The sequence below is a fragment of the Empidonax traillii genome, unplaced genomic scaffold (assembly GCF_003031625.1).
Source record: "Empidonax traillii isolate 1590-97213 ecotype Southwest subspecies unplaced genomic scaffold, ASM303162v1 scaffold6:size4315531, whole genome shotgun sequence".
Taxonomy (NCBI): Eukaryota; Metazoa; Chordata; class Aves; order Passeriformes; family Tyrannidae; genus Empidonax; species Empidonax traillii.
In genome coordinates, this window is record NW_020955199.1 from 2,925,580 (window position 1) to 2,940,095 (window position 14,516).

General features: G+C 36.3%; 1 protein-coding gene across 4 annotated transcripts in view; it reads right to left on the minus strand.

The window, feature by feature from the left end:
- The window catches only part of SSBP2 (single stranded DNA binding protein 2), a 130,899-nt gene that overhangs the window by 11,173 nt on the left and 105,210 nt on the right, over positions 1-14,516 (minus strand). For 2 of the 4 annotated variants that reach the window (XM_027881103.1, XM_027881081.1), the window contains 8 exons: positions 12,347-12,406; positions 10,893-10,959; positions 10,670-10,740; positions 8,580-8,647; positions 4,422-4,470; positions 3,319-3,354; positions 1,325-1,379; positions 17-87 (listed from right to left, as the gene is read on the minus strand). In XM_027881103.1, the coding sequence (XP_027736904.1) occupies positions 17-87; positions 1,325-1,379; positions 3,319-3,354; positions 4,422-4,470; positions 8,580-8,647; positions 10,670-10,740; positions 10,893-10,959; positions 12,347-12,406 (477 nt within the window). Of the gene's footprint in view, positions 1-16; positions 88-1,324; positions 1,380-3,318; positions 3,355-4,421; positions 4,471-8,579; positions 8,672-10,669; positions 10,741-10,892; positions 10,960-12,346; positions 12,407-14,516 lie in introns of all 4 variants that reach the window. The other 2 variants (XM_027881092.1, XM_027881070.1) reach the window with 1 other exon arrangement.

Consider the following 14,516-nt stretch of genomic DNA (forward strand, 5'->3'; position numbering starts at 1 on the left):
CTAAACTCATATTTACATTAGGTCTGTTGGGTCCAGGAGGTACAGCATTCATTAAAGTGTACATGTTGTCTCCAGAGTTGGTTGAATCTGTAATAAGACATTATTTAAGCGCTAATATACACTTTTCAATAAAACTACTCACCTAATACATTTCCTGTAATTTCTATCTGGATCCCTGATACACACTGGCAATATAATGGAAGGTTTTATTCCCTTTCTACCCATTGCTGCCACACAACAGAGCTATGAAAAGAAGAAATTGCCATGGCCCCTCAGTGACTACTTCTGGGCTCTAGTTTTTATGTGTGACTGTTAAAAGGTTTATAAATCACCAAGTATCTGTAACTATTTAATTCCATAATGCTGTTTCCTGGAGTCCTAAATTACTTCACTCATCTTCAATATTCTCTATAAAACAGGAGTTTGTTTCTTATCAGTGCTTCCTGCAATTTGTTTTCCATCTGTAATAAAAGATAAACAACTTTTCCTTACACAGACTATGAGTTAGTGAAAGTTTTTTACTCTCATGCCTGTCAGTCTATTTGATTTTGGGTATATCCAGCTCCTCAGTGGGACACTGTGCAGCAACCCTCACTCTTGAAGGAGGCTTTGTCTGATGGATCTTCACAGTACAGTGTGGTGTAATGCTTAAAAAAAAACAAACCCAAAATGCTGAAAACCTAAGGAAGTCTAAATACATCCCTAAGGGCACATCATGATTTAAAAGAAAATATTGGCAATCCTGGAAAATAATTTTTTTCTGCAGAGAGAATAAAGGAAAAGGGGGAAACAAAAGGCTTTCAGTCAAAAATAAAATCAGCATTTTAAGTTATTTTTAATATTCAATGAGGTAGGAAAAAAGTTCTTTATCCAAGATACATCCCTGCCTCTGCCTATGTCCTGCTGGCTCCTGTCAAAATACACATGGGATGGTTGGGCTGTGGGAATCCTTGAATTGTTTGTCTCAGGGGAGAGTAAATATCTTGGCATAATTCATGGGTGGCCAATTCCTAAGTGTCTTCACACTTTGGAAAACAGAACTTTCAAAACATCTTTACCTTAGGTTGTTTTAAAAAAAAAAAAAAAAAAAAAATCTGTGGAACTGTATTTAATGGAAATAATATTATGGCGTGGGAAGTTTTTATGGCCAGTTAAGAAAGTTCCCTGCCCTCCAGTGCTGCAGACAACAGGAAGCAGGAAAAACCTGGTGCAGAAAATATAAATAAAATAATTTATTGTTAACTGATTCTTTATTAAAAAATATAATCTGTGTGCTTCCTAAAAATCCCTTATGATTTTATAATTTCCCAGTACATTTCAGTACCTGCAGGACTAGGCATGATGGGTGTTCCTGGTGGCCCTCCACCTCCTGGGGGACCCTGGAGACAGTAAAAAATGTCGGTTAGCATGAAATCAAATATTTAAAAAAAACCCCAAACAAACACAAAAAAACACAACAAAAAAACCAACAAAACCAAACCAAACCAACCAAACAAAAAACCCCCGAGGAACACCTGTTTTTTTACAGTTTTTTATATTTCCGGATCACAAATCTGTTCATGACTAAGAACACAAACCGCTCTGGTTGTTAAACAGGAGTTTTAAGGTTCTTACAGAATTTCTCTAGGAATTTTATTCTAAGAATCCTAATCATTTAGTATAGAACAGAACCATAATCATTTTGCTTCCTATGTTTGCAGAGCTAATATCTTTAAGTAACATGAAAAACTACCAACTTCCACTGTAGTAAAAATGTCTATGTCCATAAAAGTGAAATACTAACTTTCCATAATAAAAAACAGATTTCTAGTAATACATTATTTTTCCATCGCCATGTGACTATTACTTTATATATTTTGTTATAATTCAAAACAGCAGATACACTATTTCAGACAGGAATTTTTTTTTTTTTTCAGTGGCAGCAAATATAAGGGGTTGGTTGTTCCTGTCTGCTTACAGGGTACCTATCCCTATACTTTTCATCCATAAGCTTTTATCCATACAAATATATCCATATTTTATCCATACCTAGGCATGAAATGCTACCCACATGCTTTTTATCCATATACCTGTGCACTACAGCTCACTGATTTTTTTAATGTTGCTCTCTCTATTTTTCAACATCACATAAAGAGATGTAGAAACCACTGACCATTTATCAGAAAAGTTACTTGTCTTCATTAACTTTTGCCTCTAATTTTAAATTTGCATGTACTTTCATTGTTTGTTGATTTTCTTCTCTTACAAACCCTTCTGGTATCAACTATTTTCATCCTGAGAATATATTTATATTGATATATTTTCTATATTTGTGCATTTATATATGTTATATAAATTCATATATTTCTAGAAATGCTTATATATTAATATATTGTACATTGATTATTCTTATGAAGTTCTCAAAGTGTGTAGTTCCAGATCACAAATCCTTTGACAAAAAGCCTTCTCTTAGGAGCTCTCTGGCCTTCCCTCATCCCCAAACACTTGCTTTCCACGAAGCCAAATATTCCCTAAATACCTTTAAAATCTCCAACAATAACTGGTCACTGATGTTGAGAGTGAATCCACAAACCTCTTCCACAAAGAAAGAAATTTGTGAAGTTCTGAGTTAAAAGAACTGGTTTGGAGATCAGCAGGTTTGGGCTGTTTCCTCTAAACATGTGGCAAAAGGAGGACCATAGTTTTGGACACTTGTGGGAATCATAACCTTTTCCACAGCTAACTGCATAAATAAAGGACAAAATAAATTGCTTTTAAATATATAATTCTGTCCCATTACCCTGTGACACCAGTTCTATACACGTGATAAAAACAATACAAACAATCTGCCTTAGAAAGATCATCAGACACACAAATAATTCAAGTACAACAGTAACTACAACAATGAAGAGCCTGAAACAATAAACAAAAAATTCATCTCTGGAGACAGAGACAAATATCAGTGCTATACATAAATATTCTTTTCCTGAAAATATTCTTTTCCTGGAAAAGTTCAGAAGCTCAGAAAAAAAGCTGTGTTACCCGGAAAGCTAAGGGGTTTTTTTGCCCACTATTACTGAAGACCATACATTTGTATTAGTTATGAAAAGGTTTGGTGGAACCAAAGGCACTCAGGGCAATTCTGACCAGATTGATAATGGCCCTACTAAAGAACACCCCCATCTGTACCAGGCATGGCTTAAAAAACACCTCGGTGCAGATCAGATGTGCTGCTCCCAACCAATAAACAGGGGCTCCGAGCTCTCAACATCTGGAGTGGGGTTTTTTGCCCAAATAAAATGTGATGTCAAACAAACAAACACACACAAATGTACTTACTACGTAGTTCCCAGGAGAGGCTGAAGAATAAGGTATCTGTAATATCAACAGAGATAAAACAGTGATTTCCTCTGCAGTAACATGGGAGACCCTGCAGCTGCAGGTTAATGCTTATTTTTTTAATTGGGGTAATTAAAGCACACAGTTAAAATTATGGGAAAAATTACTCCATCATCAAAATAAACACCTTTCAGCACTATTAAAATATTAATTATAAAAATATAAAAATATCAAAAAGTTTAATATTATTAAGGCAATATACTTTATAAGGTTTATAAGCTTCAGCGGCACATACTTGCATTTCAGTTTCACAGGACTTCAGAGTCATCCAAGCATGAAATGAATTTGCACGTTCTTATAGATACATAATTTTGATTAAAATCTTGACCATAAAAGGAAAGAACACTATCCTATCTTTCACCCCAGAAGGCAACTCTGTTTCTTTGCATTATCTTTTTTTTTTTTTTTTTCCAAGGACAGTTTTCATTTCAAACTCAAGTGTGGTGTTTGTTAAAGAGAATATCTGGAGAAATCCTGCGAATAATCTGATTTTCTTCTTTATGACAGCCGTTGCAATTATTCTTTCCAAAGCAGTTCCAGGCAGTGCTGATGCAGGAGGAGCAACTGTGCTGACAAATACACATTGCTTGATAGACAACTTGTCAATCTTGATTGTTACAAATACACCTATTACTGGACTACTCGATTAATTTCAGAGAATGAACATATTTCAACTATCAGTTGAAAAATATCCATTTTAATCACATACATACATGAAAAAGAAAAGAGTTTCAGCTCTCCCCCTCCCCAACTGTCACTAGTAGAATTAAAATACCAACACTGAGAAAACAGGAAGAACTGTTTAACAGGACAAGCCAGACCCACCTCATCCAAATGCAAATGCCAAAAATGGACATTTTAAACTAATGATGTGTGATCCCTGAATGACAATGAAAATTCTGTGTTTTCTGAAGAAACACCAGGTGCTGCTGCTCATGTGGGGATCCCAGGATAACCTTTATGCTATGGAAGTGCTGGACCTGACATGAGGATATTTCCCTAAATACAAGAAGATGTCAAATACATGTTTAATATTTACTTACAGAATTAGCATTGGTTGGGTTTGGCCAAGGTCTGCCACCTCCAGGACCCCTGTAACAGAAGACGAATAATGAGACATAGAACCGTCCTTGCCCTCTGACCACCTCTGGGGAACAAAATCTAAATTATCTGTCTCCAGGGAAGGAAGAAGGTTGCTTTTTTCAAAGTACAGTGAGTTTATAAACCATAACTACCCAAGTTACAATGCTAGAGCAGAATTCTCAGTGTTGCACTGCCATTTAATTAGTTGTTGAGTTGATTAATTTATTTACTGTGTAATTAATAAATAATAGTCATAAAATAAATACACTTTCAGTCATAAAACAAGTAATCTTGCTCACATAATTAAGCCTCCCTAAAGAATTGAGGATGCAGGCAATCCATTATGGATCTAGAACACTGCAATATAGTAAAGTTTCACCAGTAGAAATTACGCTATTAATATGCTACGTAAAAGAGAAAATTACATTATTATATATCATAATATATTATAAAATGGTAACAGAAATAAGTAAAACTAAAAAATAAATACATAAATTAAATGTAAATAAATAAAAATAAAAATAAAATATAAAATTATGCTATATGAGACATGTTTTGAGAACATCTAATTTATAAAAGAACAGGCCATGAAAATTATGTTGCTATAATCCCTAGATGATGATGATGTTGATGATGAAAAAAAAATCCAAAAAAACTACCCAGTAATAATGGTAATAATCATAACAATAATAATAAATTTCATTTATTAAAACCAGAAAACTCTTCAGATTGAGAGCATTTTTTTCATGATTCTTGCTGTTTTTTTAAGTTTTTCACTCTAAGCTGAGCTCATAAAAATAGTTTGGGGGTGAGGTTTCACCTCTCAATAATCCTGAGGGAACCAAAGCCATACAAGAGGTAAAATCTCCATATTACAGCCACAGAGTCTCAGTAACCATAATTATTTCTGGGAGCATTAAGAGCTCCTTGTTATTTATAAACAAGACAGAATCACTTCTTGAAGGCCTGACAACAGAGCAGATGACAAAACTTCCACATTTAAAATGGCATTTTGGCCTCATTAGCTGTAGAAAAGCAACATTAACCACCACAGCTCACCAGGCACGGGGGAGTGATTTAAACAGAGAGAAAAAAAAATCACGTCTGATTAACGACTTCATAGAGTTTCCTATCTTTTTTTTTAAGTCTTCCAAAACTAAAAACTACTAAGTGCATATGTTGCCTGAGGGATTTAATACTTAATCTTGCATTTTTTATCATTTTATATATTACACTGTGGATGAAACTACAAAAGGAATTAGCTCAAAAGAAAAAAAATCAACTGAAAACTGATTTATTTCCACTGGTGTTATTATTGGAATGCTGGAAATCAGGAATGTTGGTGAGGGTCTTTTCTGCCTTATTCATTGGGAAGAAATAGTTGGCATGTCAAACATTTAGCAATTTCTCCAATGTTAACATGAAATGGTGGAATATTAGTGTTCTTTAAGTCTCCCTCATTGTTCTTCTTCCTATGTTTATTTAGTTTATTGCATCCTCTCAGAGAAAGAAATCAGGAATATCTGTAACAACACTTAAAAGTCTGTTTTCACCCCAAAACCCTGCACTTGTTTCTGTGCCAATTAAGTAACTCAGATAAATTTAGGAATTTACCCTGAGACCAGGAAACTCACCTTTAATCTAAAAAGCTGTTAGAATTTTCAAATTTATTGGCCAGCTCTCAGGATAGACACAAAAATCACTGCAGCAGATTCTGTTGTAAAGCTGTATGGATTTTGTGGAGCCAAATGCTTATAAAACACACCTGAAAAAACCCAACCTGCAGTTTCTTTCAATCAATGCAAGCAGGTTTTTTGCCCTTCAATAAATGTTTATTTTGCAAGCATCAACAGAGTCATTAAACATTACTATAAATGTACCAATTCCAAAATAATTAATGAAGTATTTACCACTATGACCAATTTCAGCTTAGTTGTCCTGTCATGTCAATCCTGGTGCTTAGAAAAATAAAAATCTGAAATTTTAGTTTCCCAAGGGGCAAATATATTACATCAGGAAATTAAACAATTAAACATCCAGGCACAAGTTTGTGAATTGAAGTTAAAAGATAAAATCATAAATTTTTTTTTTTTTTTTTTTGAGGCATGACTGAGATATTCTTAGTGCTTGAGACAGCACTACAGGTCACACAGGGTGTTAAAAAGCACCAGTGAAATTTAACACTGCTCCCTGAAATTTGCCTCTTTGTTCCAAAAAATGGTGCTTTCTTCTCCCACAAAGACAGGAAATTTTCCAAAAATGACTACACCAAATCTTAGCTTAAAAACTTAGAGCTAAAATAAAGTTATTCTGCAGAAGAACATGGGTTACGTATCAGCTGTTTCAAGCAGAAATCTGACAGTATTACTGATGACTGAGGTAGAATTATTCAGCAGTGCTGCACTCCTGAAGTACATGGACTGTAATTCTGCCTATGAGCCCCCACGCTGCCATTTTTGACCACAAAAGAGACGTTTTCACCTAGAAAAATGTACAATTATATTTGGCAGATGGTCTGCTCTTAACCAAAGCAGCTTCCTTTTGAGCCTTTCAAGGAGAAAAAGATGGATCATTAAATGGCAGCTGTTTCTGCAGGCACACATTTTTGGTCCAAAAACATGAATGGAAGAGTGAAAAATTGTCATGTAAAGAAAATACACAAGTATGTAAAGATAACTGTAGGTTACAAAAAGTCAACAGCCCTTATGTGCAGTTATCCTGTTTCCTGGAAATTTAATTTCCCTAAATGATTCACACTGTTGTTTCCTGCACTGAGCATTAGATAAATTGCAAGGGATAAAACAGAGAACACATTTAGCACAGCTGACTCCATCCACTGCCACTGCCCATCGGCCATCCCTGATGAACTCTGACCCTGAATGCTGGAACTGATCAGACAACAAGTCTTCACTGAAATTTCAGTGTTAACTGAACTCTGAAAAACCCTCATGTCCTGAAAATAAAAATGAAAGAAAACTGGATCACAGCAACCCCCTTGTTTGATGGAATGTGCTTATTAAATGCTGCAACATTAGCATTTCCATTAATCTTCTCTCTTTTTGGTAGGCCAGGAATTCTTTTTGTCATCCAGAAAACTCTTATTTTTCCTACATAAACACTAATTTATGTGGACAAATACCTTCAAAATATCTTATCTATCCTCAGTTTTACTTCTACAACATTTTATTTTGGAAACTTAATTTTCTTTCCTTATAATTCAGACTTCTGCTGAGGAAGTCCTCTATAGTGCTTATACTACAGTCACACTGAATTTCAAATATCTAAATATTTGGTTTACATCAATTTAATTTAAAAGCATAAATGCCTACCCTTGGGAAGGCTCCTAGAATTAAATAGTGAGTCTGATATATAATGTCTATGATTAGAGTAACACACAACTTTAGATTTTACTTCAAGAACTCAAGGTATGTCTGGAAACCAGAATAAATTATGAATATGGTGGATTTGACTTATTCTTTTATACTGTTATTATCAATCTCAACACCTCTTTTACTTTTTCAAGTTGGTAGCTCTACTTGAAATTAAAATTATGATTTATTTATGTTTTCTATAAAAATAAGAATAAAAATGCGTATCTATGACATAACAATAAAAAGCATATCACTGTGTTTTCCTAATTTTACCAGATGATGATCCTCCTCCAGAACTACACAGAAAAACTGAAAAAGATACACTCATATCTATAAAGCTCTTCTGTTTAGAGGGGAAATTAATGTAATTACGGAAATTATAACAGCAATTGAGAAAGAATCATCACCACTTCTTCTTTCAAATTTATCTTTTTTTTTTTTTTAATAGTTCCAGACAATTAAGTAATGATTTATTCTGCAGAGAAGAACTAGAGTTGTAGCATTCTTCAGTGATTATACTGACAAAATATTCCCAATATTTGAAGTTTGATCTGTGAAAGAAACGGAGTATTTGTACATACTTATTGGGACAGCAAAACTTCCTGTGAGAGACTATGCGTTCATTTCATAAAATTTCATTTGTTAGTTATCAAAGCATGTTCTCCTTGTCTGATCTATCCCAAATTATACTTCTACAGCAAAATAATGATATTTTCTAGATAGTGTAAGTGTTATTATTGTGCTTACATGCTCATCCCAGGCATCCCTGGGCCACCTAAAGCGTTGAGTGGGGGTCTCATGGCACCTCCATAGTTCTGCAACGACAACCAAGGGTCAGACTACCACAAAACAAAAAAACAAAACCAAAGAGGAGGGGGAAAGAAAGGACAGCAGGTTAATGATGTCCCCATGGAACTGCTGCCTGCATAGGCCAGTGCCTTTCATGCTTTCAGGAGTTCCCTGATTGCTGACTTAAAAACCCAATATTGTTAACCCCATGGAGGAAGGTTTACAAATGACAGAAATAGGCTAAGAATGGTTAAAGTTGTTCCAGAAGGAATTATTTACACATGCTGAGGACAACCTGACGGTCAGCAAAGAAAGTTTTATAATGAATTCGACTTCTAAACAAAGGGAGTTGAAAACCAAAAATCTGGTCTGAGGTTCTGAGGTTTCTTTATCATGGAAGTCAATCTGTATTCTCTTAAATTAGATTTTGTTATGCTTGTATAAAATTACACCATATGATATAATTTCAATAACATACAGCATAATCATTACATCTCTCTTCCAATTATTCCATTCTAATAAATCATAGAATCCCATAATGGTTTGCATTGGAAGGGACCTTAAAGACCACCCAGTTGCAACCACCTGGGCAGGGACACCTTCCACTAGGCCAGGTCTACGATAACCAATATCAAGAGTATTTCATATGATACTTAATATCATAGCAATGCTAATAAATTAATTATCTGATGCCCATAAAGCCTGAGTTTATGCCCTGATATCATGACAGAAGTTGAACTCTACTACTTACACAAAAATGTGAATTATGCCTGGTTTTATTTAGTGGGATACAAGAGAATAGTCTGTCCCACCTCACGCTCCAACTTTTAACTGTAATTACTGCTACTGCTAAACAAATTTACTCCTTTGCCCTAAAATAAGAGCACTCTCATTTATAGAATGATTTGTGAACTTAAGCTTTGTGTATGTTACCTTTTAAGAGGAATTTTGGCACAAGAAAGGAGAAACTTACAAAACCAGTGGATTTTAAGCTACAGCAAAAATGGAAAAATTATCCTCATGAAAATGGCATGAGATTTTCCTGCTGTGTGACTAATGGTGCTGCATAAAGGATCAGCTCCATCTCATATGGCAGCACAGCAAAGCTTCTCCTTCTCTCTCCAAAAATGGTAAATGTATTTCAGTGCTACAGAAAAAATTGATAAATGTATTTAATAATGTTTTGTTGGTCACACAGCGGATGTGTGGAACTGCACAACTGGTTTGTACCAAGAAAACCCAAAATTGTAGAGACAGTTATGGACAGAACTGGAAAGGCAAAGCTATTAAATCATTAAAAATGTAGCTGTTATTGAAACAAGAAGGCACAAGAGATTATCTGAAATGGGGAAGTGAAAACGCCAAGTGTGGGCACAACAAGCACATTGTGAAACAAAACACTGGCAGCACCAATATGAAACACCACCACCTACACTTTCCCTCACTGAGGTTGCTGACAAAATGCAGAACAGTATTTTGGGTTTGTGTTTCAGGTGTGCACCAGAGCCATGTTTCCTGCCTTGGTCCACTGCTGAAACAGAGCCACAGATCTGCTCGTGATGGACAAGGGTGAAAAATGGCAACAGGAGCATTTCGTTTTACATTAAAACCTCTCCAGCATGCACCAAAAATTTAGGTCAATAGTGTTTGAAAGAAAAACTTCACAGAATTTCCAGGGGTATTTTTGGTACAAAGAGTTTTCCTAAGTTAGAAGTATTATTCCTCCTAATCAGCATAATTATCCATGAGGAGGATGAGGAAACACCCTTGGTCTCCCTTACCAATGTCATCTTTGATGACAACAGAGTTTTCTGAAAAAAGCAAGTGAAGGGATTCCCCTTTTAATTCCAAATCTTAACAAAAATGACAGATTTTTCATTTTGGATTTTGCACAGCTGCAACTCAGAGCTGAATATTTTTTGTAAAACTGAAAGTTTATTTTAGAAGGGGATTATGAAAACAAATCCTGGGCACCTTCAAGTTACGGAAAGTGAGAGGAATATAAGCATAGGCCTGTCAAGTAAGAATAACCCATTTGTAGAGGGTACCTGTGGTCCTAATGGCACCATTCCCCTTGGAGGAGTCATCCTCTGCATCGGCCCTCCCATGTTTGGATGCCCTGCAATAAAATCACATCACATTAAAAATTACACAATACACAAGCAACTTCTAGCAAAAAAAAAAAAAGCTTTAAGAGGTAGAGTAGGGTTTGAAACACAGGGAGAAATAATCAAGTTTGTGAGGGTAATAATTTGGAGTGGTTGAACTCACCCTGCTGCCGTGTGGGGTCCATCCCGCTGGGCAGGAGTGGTTGACTTCCAGGGACACCTCCCAGGGCCTGAAGGAAGGGGAACCACAGGGGAAAGCATTTAATGCTTAGAAATTCATCTTAAAGACATAACACATATATTTTATTTTTTAATTCCTGTCTGTTTCTTCTGAGCCAAGAGTAACGTGTTTTAATGTCCCCACTCGTTAATCTGCCCTTTGGGCTTGATGAACTAGGGTTCAGGCTCATTTTCACAGGATCTTAACTGAAGTTTGGCCAAGTAGAAAAACGTTTTTATTAAGGGATCTTTGTGGCTGATCCACTGGGTGCTATTTAACATTCCAAAACACTACCACATTTTCAAGTACAGCTGTAAATCACAGAATGAGTAAATCACAGAGTGGTTAGGGTTGGAAGGGACCTTAAAGATAATCTTGTTCCAACTGCCAAGGGCACTTGCCACTAAACCACGACCAAACTATCACCTCATTTGAGCCTTAAAGCTGCACTACAATAGTTCATTGCTTTCACACACTGCCCATCCACACTGTAACCCAAGCCATGGCAGTGCTGCTAAAAGTAGCAATTCATGAACATGGCATAATGTGAATGAAGCCAGACCTGTTATTCACTGAGATTATGTGATTACGTTCCAGCTGTGAACTGAAAATATCACAGTGTGCAGACAAAACAACACTCCTGAAACTAAACCTGCAGGTTGGCAATGCTTCTACTCAGCACGTCCAGCTCCCACCTGCCAGGATTTGCAGTGCTCAGGAACACAGAGAATGTGGAACCCAAATATTTGGGGCTCAAATACCTTTGCTAAGACACTATTTAAATTTCATCCTTTCTGGTGATATTATGCCAGAAATAGAGACAAATTTGTTGACACCCTGTCACACAGATATAAAAAATAGCCACAAATAAGTGTGGGGCATAGTGTGAAAAAATAAAGGCAGCCCTGGAAGCAAAACTCCCATTCCATATATCCTATCAACCTTTCACAATATTGTAAATGACCCAGTTTTCCTCTCAGAGCTCCACTGGCATTTTTCTGTCTCCTTGTCTTTAACTTCTCATCTGTTGATGACTCTTCCTGCTCCTCTATCTGCACTATGGAAAACTTAAAAACGCAAGTGCTGTCTACACTTCCAGAACCATCATCTCACAGATGGGCCACTGAAGGTCCCTGCTGACGAACAGCAGCTCATTACTCATCCCTGTCTTGCTGGCAGACGCATCCTTTCATAAGGGAAGAGAGCAAACTGGGAATTCTACGCTTTTATAAAGTCCTCAGAGTGTCTAAGAGCCACAGAGTACTTCATGGTATCTGTTTTTCACCAAAACCCTCCATATTTACTGTGAAGTAAATATAATTTGTATGTAGAGGGATTGATGCATTTTACACAGAATTAAGTAAAACAGCACTCACTCTGGAGTGATGAATTCTTACCTGATTGGGTATTCTTAAAGGTGGCCTTGGACCCCCAGGGTACCGAGGGGACATGAAAGGCTGTTGAAAAAAAAGAAATATTGCTAAATAATTCCACTTAGCTTGTAAATACCATACTGGGTCATTGTCACACGCACAGCTTGAGCATCCAGTCTAAATAGAGTATTCAGGATATTGTTCCACAGTGTTTAGCAGAATTAAATAAATTTTAAAATTCTTAGCCAATACATCTATCAAGGTATGTTGCTTAGAACTTCATTAAGCAGCTGTGAATGCAGAATATAAACAACTTAATGCATTACAAGGAAGAATAACAAACCATTCAGATCATATAATCAGACATGTATACTGGAGAAGGGGGTAAGATGGGAACCCCGGAATAGAAAAGTATTCTTGGAAGAATCCAGAGGTAAAGAACAGTATAATAATTCACTAATATTTTTCATAATAGTGTAAACCACAAAATTTAACCTGTAAGGACACACACTCCCAAGTTTTTGTTGTAAATACTTAGAATCTGGTGGTTTCATCAACCATATAAATTCAGTGCTGCACTCCTCCTATCCCTCAATGCTCACACTCGTTTCTCAAACCCTAATTTATACCCAAATCTGCCGTACCATCCCACGAGGTTCTAAAGCCTCTTGGCTACTCCTGAACTTCCTCATAGCCCATGGTCAATGTCAGTCCCCAATGACAAACAAACGGTACTGCCAGCAAACACATCTAACATCTCTGCTTATTCCATCCCAAAGTGTGACAATAATCTAGACATCTATAAAGATTAGTGCTAAATGTGAAACTACAGGAGAAAGGCACAAACATCTGACTGAATAGATGATCAAGAGGATGGCTTTGGCAGGCAGGGTACCTGTAACTCCAGGAGAAAATAAGGAGCTAAAAGTGATTTGACTGAGTACAGGGACAAAAAGACTTATAAAGTCCAGCAACAGCTAAGCAGAGAAAGTGCCATCACGTCACCAATAATTACTGCTGGAATTTTTCCTATGATCTTGCATAAATAAATTAATGAAACCTTTCACATCCTGGAATCAGATGAAAGCTAAAATAGTGTAACCTACACAAACACGCACACAAAGTAGGAGAAAGCAATTAAAAGTACAGAGGGTTTACAAACTGGAGAAGAAAGTTCAATAACAATCGTGAAAAGATTAAAGAAAAGGCACTTAATGTGCTGTAGAAGAGGGAGACTTCTTTGTGCACCCTCTGATGGGGAGAATCTCTGATAAGAAAGAAAGAAAGAAAGAAAGAAAGAGAAAAGGACTGTGCATGTGGCCAGGCCCTTGTAAAACAGTAAAAGTGCGAGGAAATCAGAATTTCAACAATTTCCACAAAGGTCAACCAAGCACAGCCACTCTAGTGAGGACCTTGGATTTGGATTGCCTCATCCAGTAAACAAAACTCACCTTTATTTACAGCTCATAAAGGGGAAATCAGAAGTGCCTCTCAACTCAACTGTGTCTTAGAGTAGAACCACACTACTAATATTATGTAATAGTATGTGATTTGCAAAAAATCTTCCAAGCTTACATGAAGGTTTATATACTGTAAATATTCATTTATCTGTGTATTGCTCTTAAACATGCTTATGGAAGGGTTTAAACCTTCTTCTGATCTTCAACAAGAGAACCCAGGTGGAACCGCCATCGATGACTAGGAGATTTCAAATAGTTCCTATGGTTTGGCTTACCTTAAAAATTTTACTGCTAAAAACTTAAATATTCTCATTTTTGTCATTTGTACTGAACTTCTTCCTCTCCACCACTAATGTTGTGGTTGTCCACAAAAAGGTTCTACCAAGATGTCTCGAGACAACAAAGAAATTCTGTCCAACATTTTAAAGAAAATATATTAAATATTAAAGCTTTTCCCCACAGTGGGAACATTTTTTGAAGTCTCCACAAACACATTATTAAGCACCAGGATTCTAGAAGACACGAAGCAGCAGAAAGTTTGTGACACGTTTTTTCACTCCATCCTTTGTCATTAATGAGAGCACCTGACATTTAGTCTCTGAATTAGTCTGACTAAGGTTTCTACTAGTTCTTTGTTAGGAGTTGGTGACATTACCATGGTCTAGGGAGGCTTTACATTTATGATAGGAATCCCTCTGTCACTGACGTCTTGGGAACTCTGTCTTCCCCTCCTC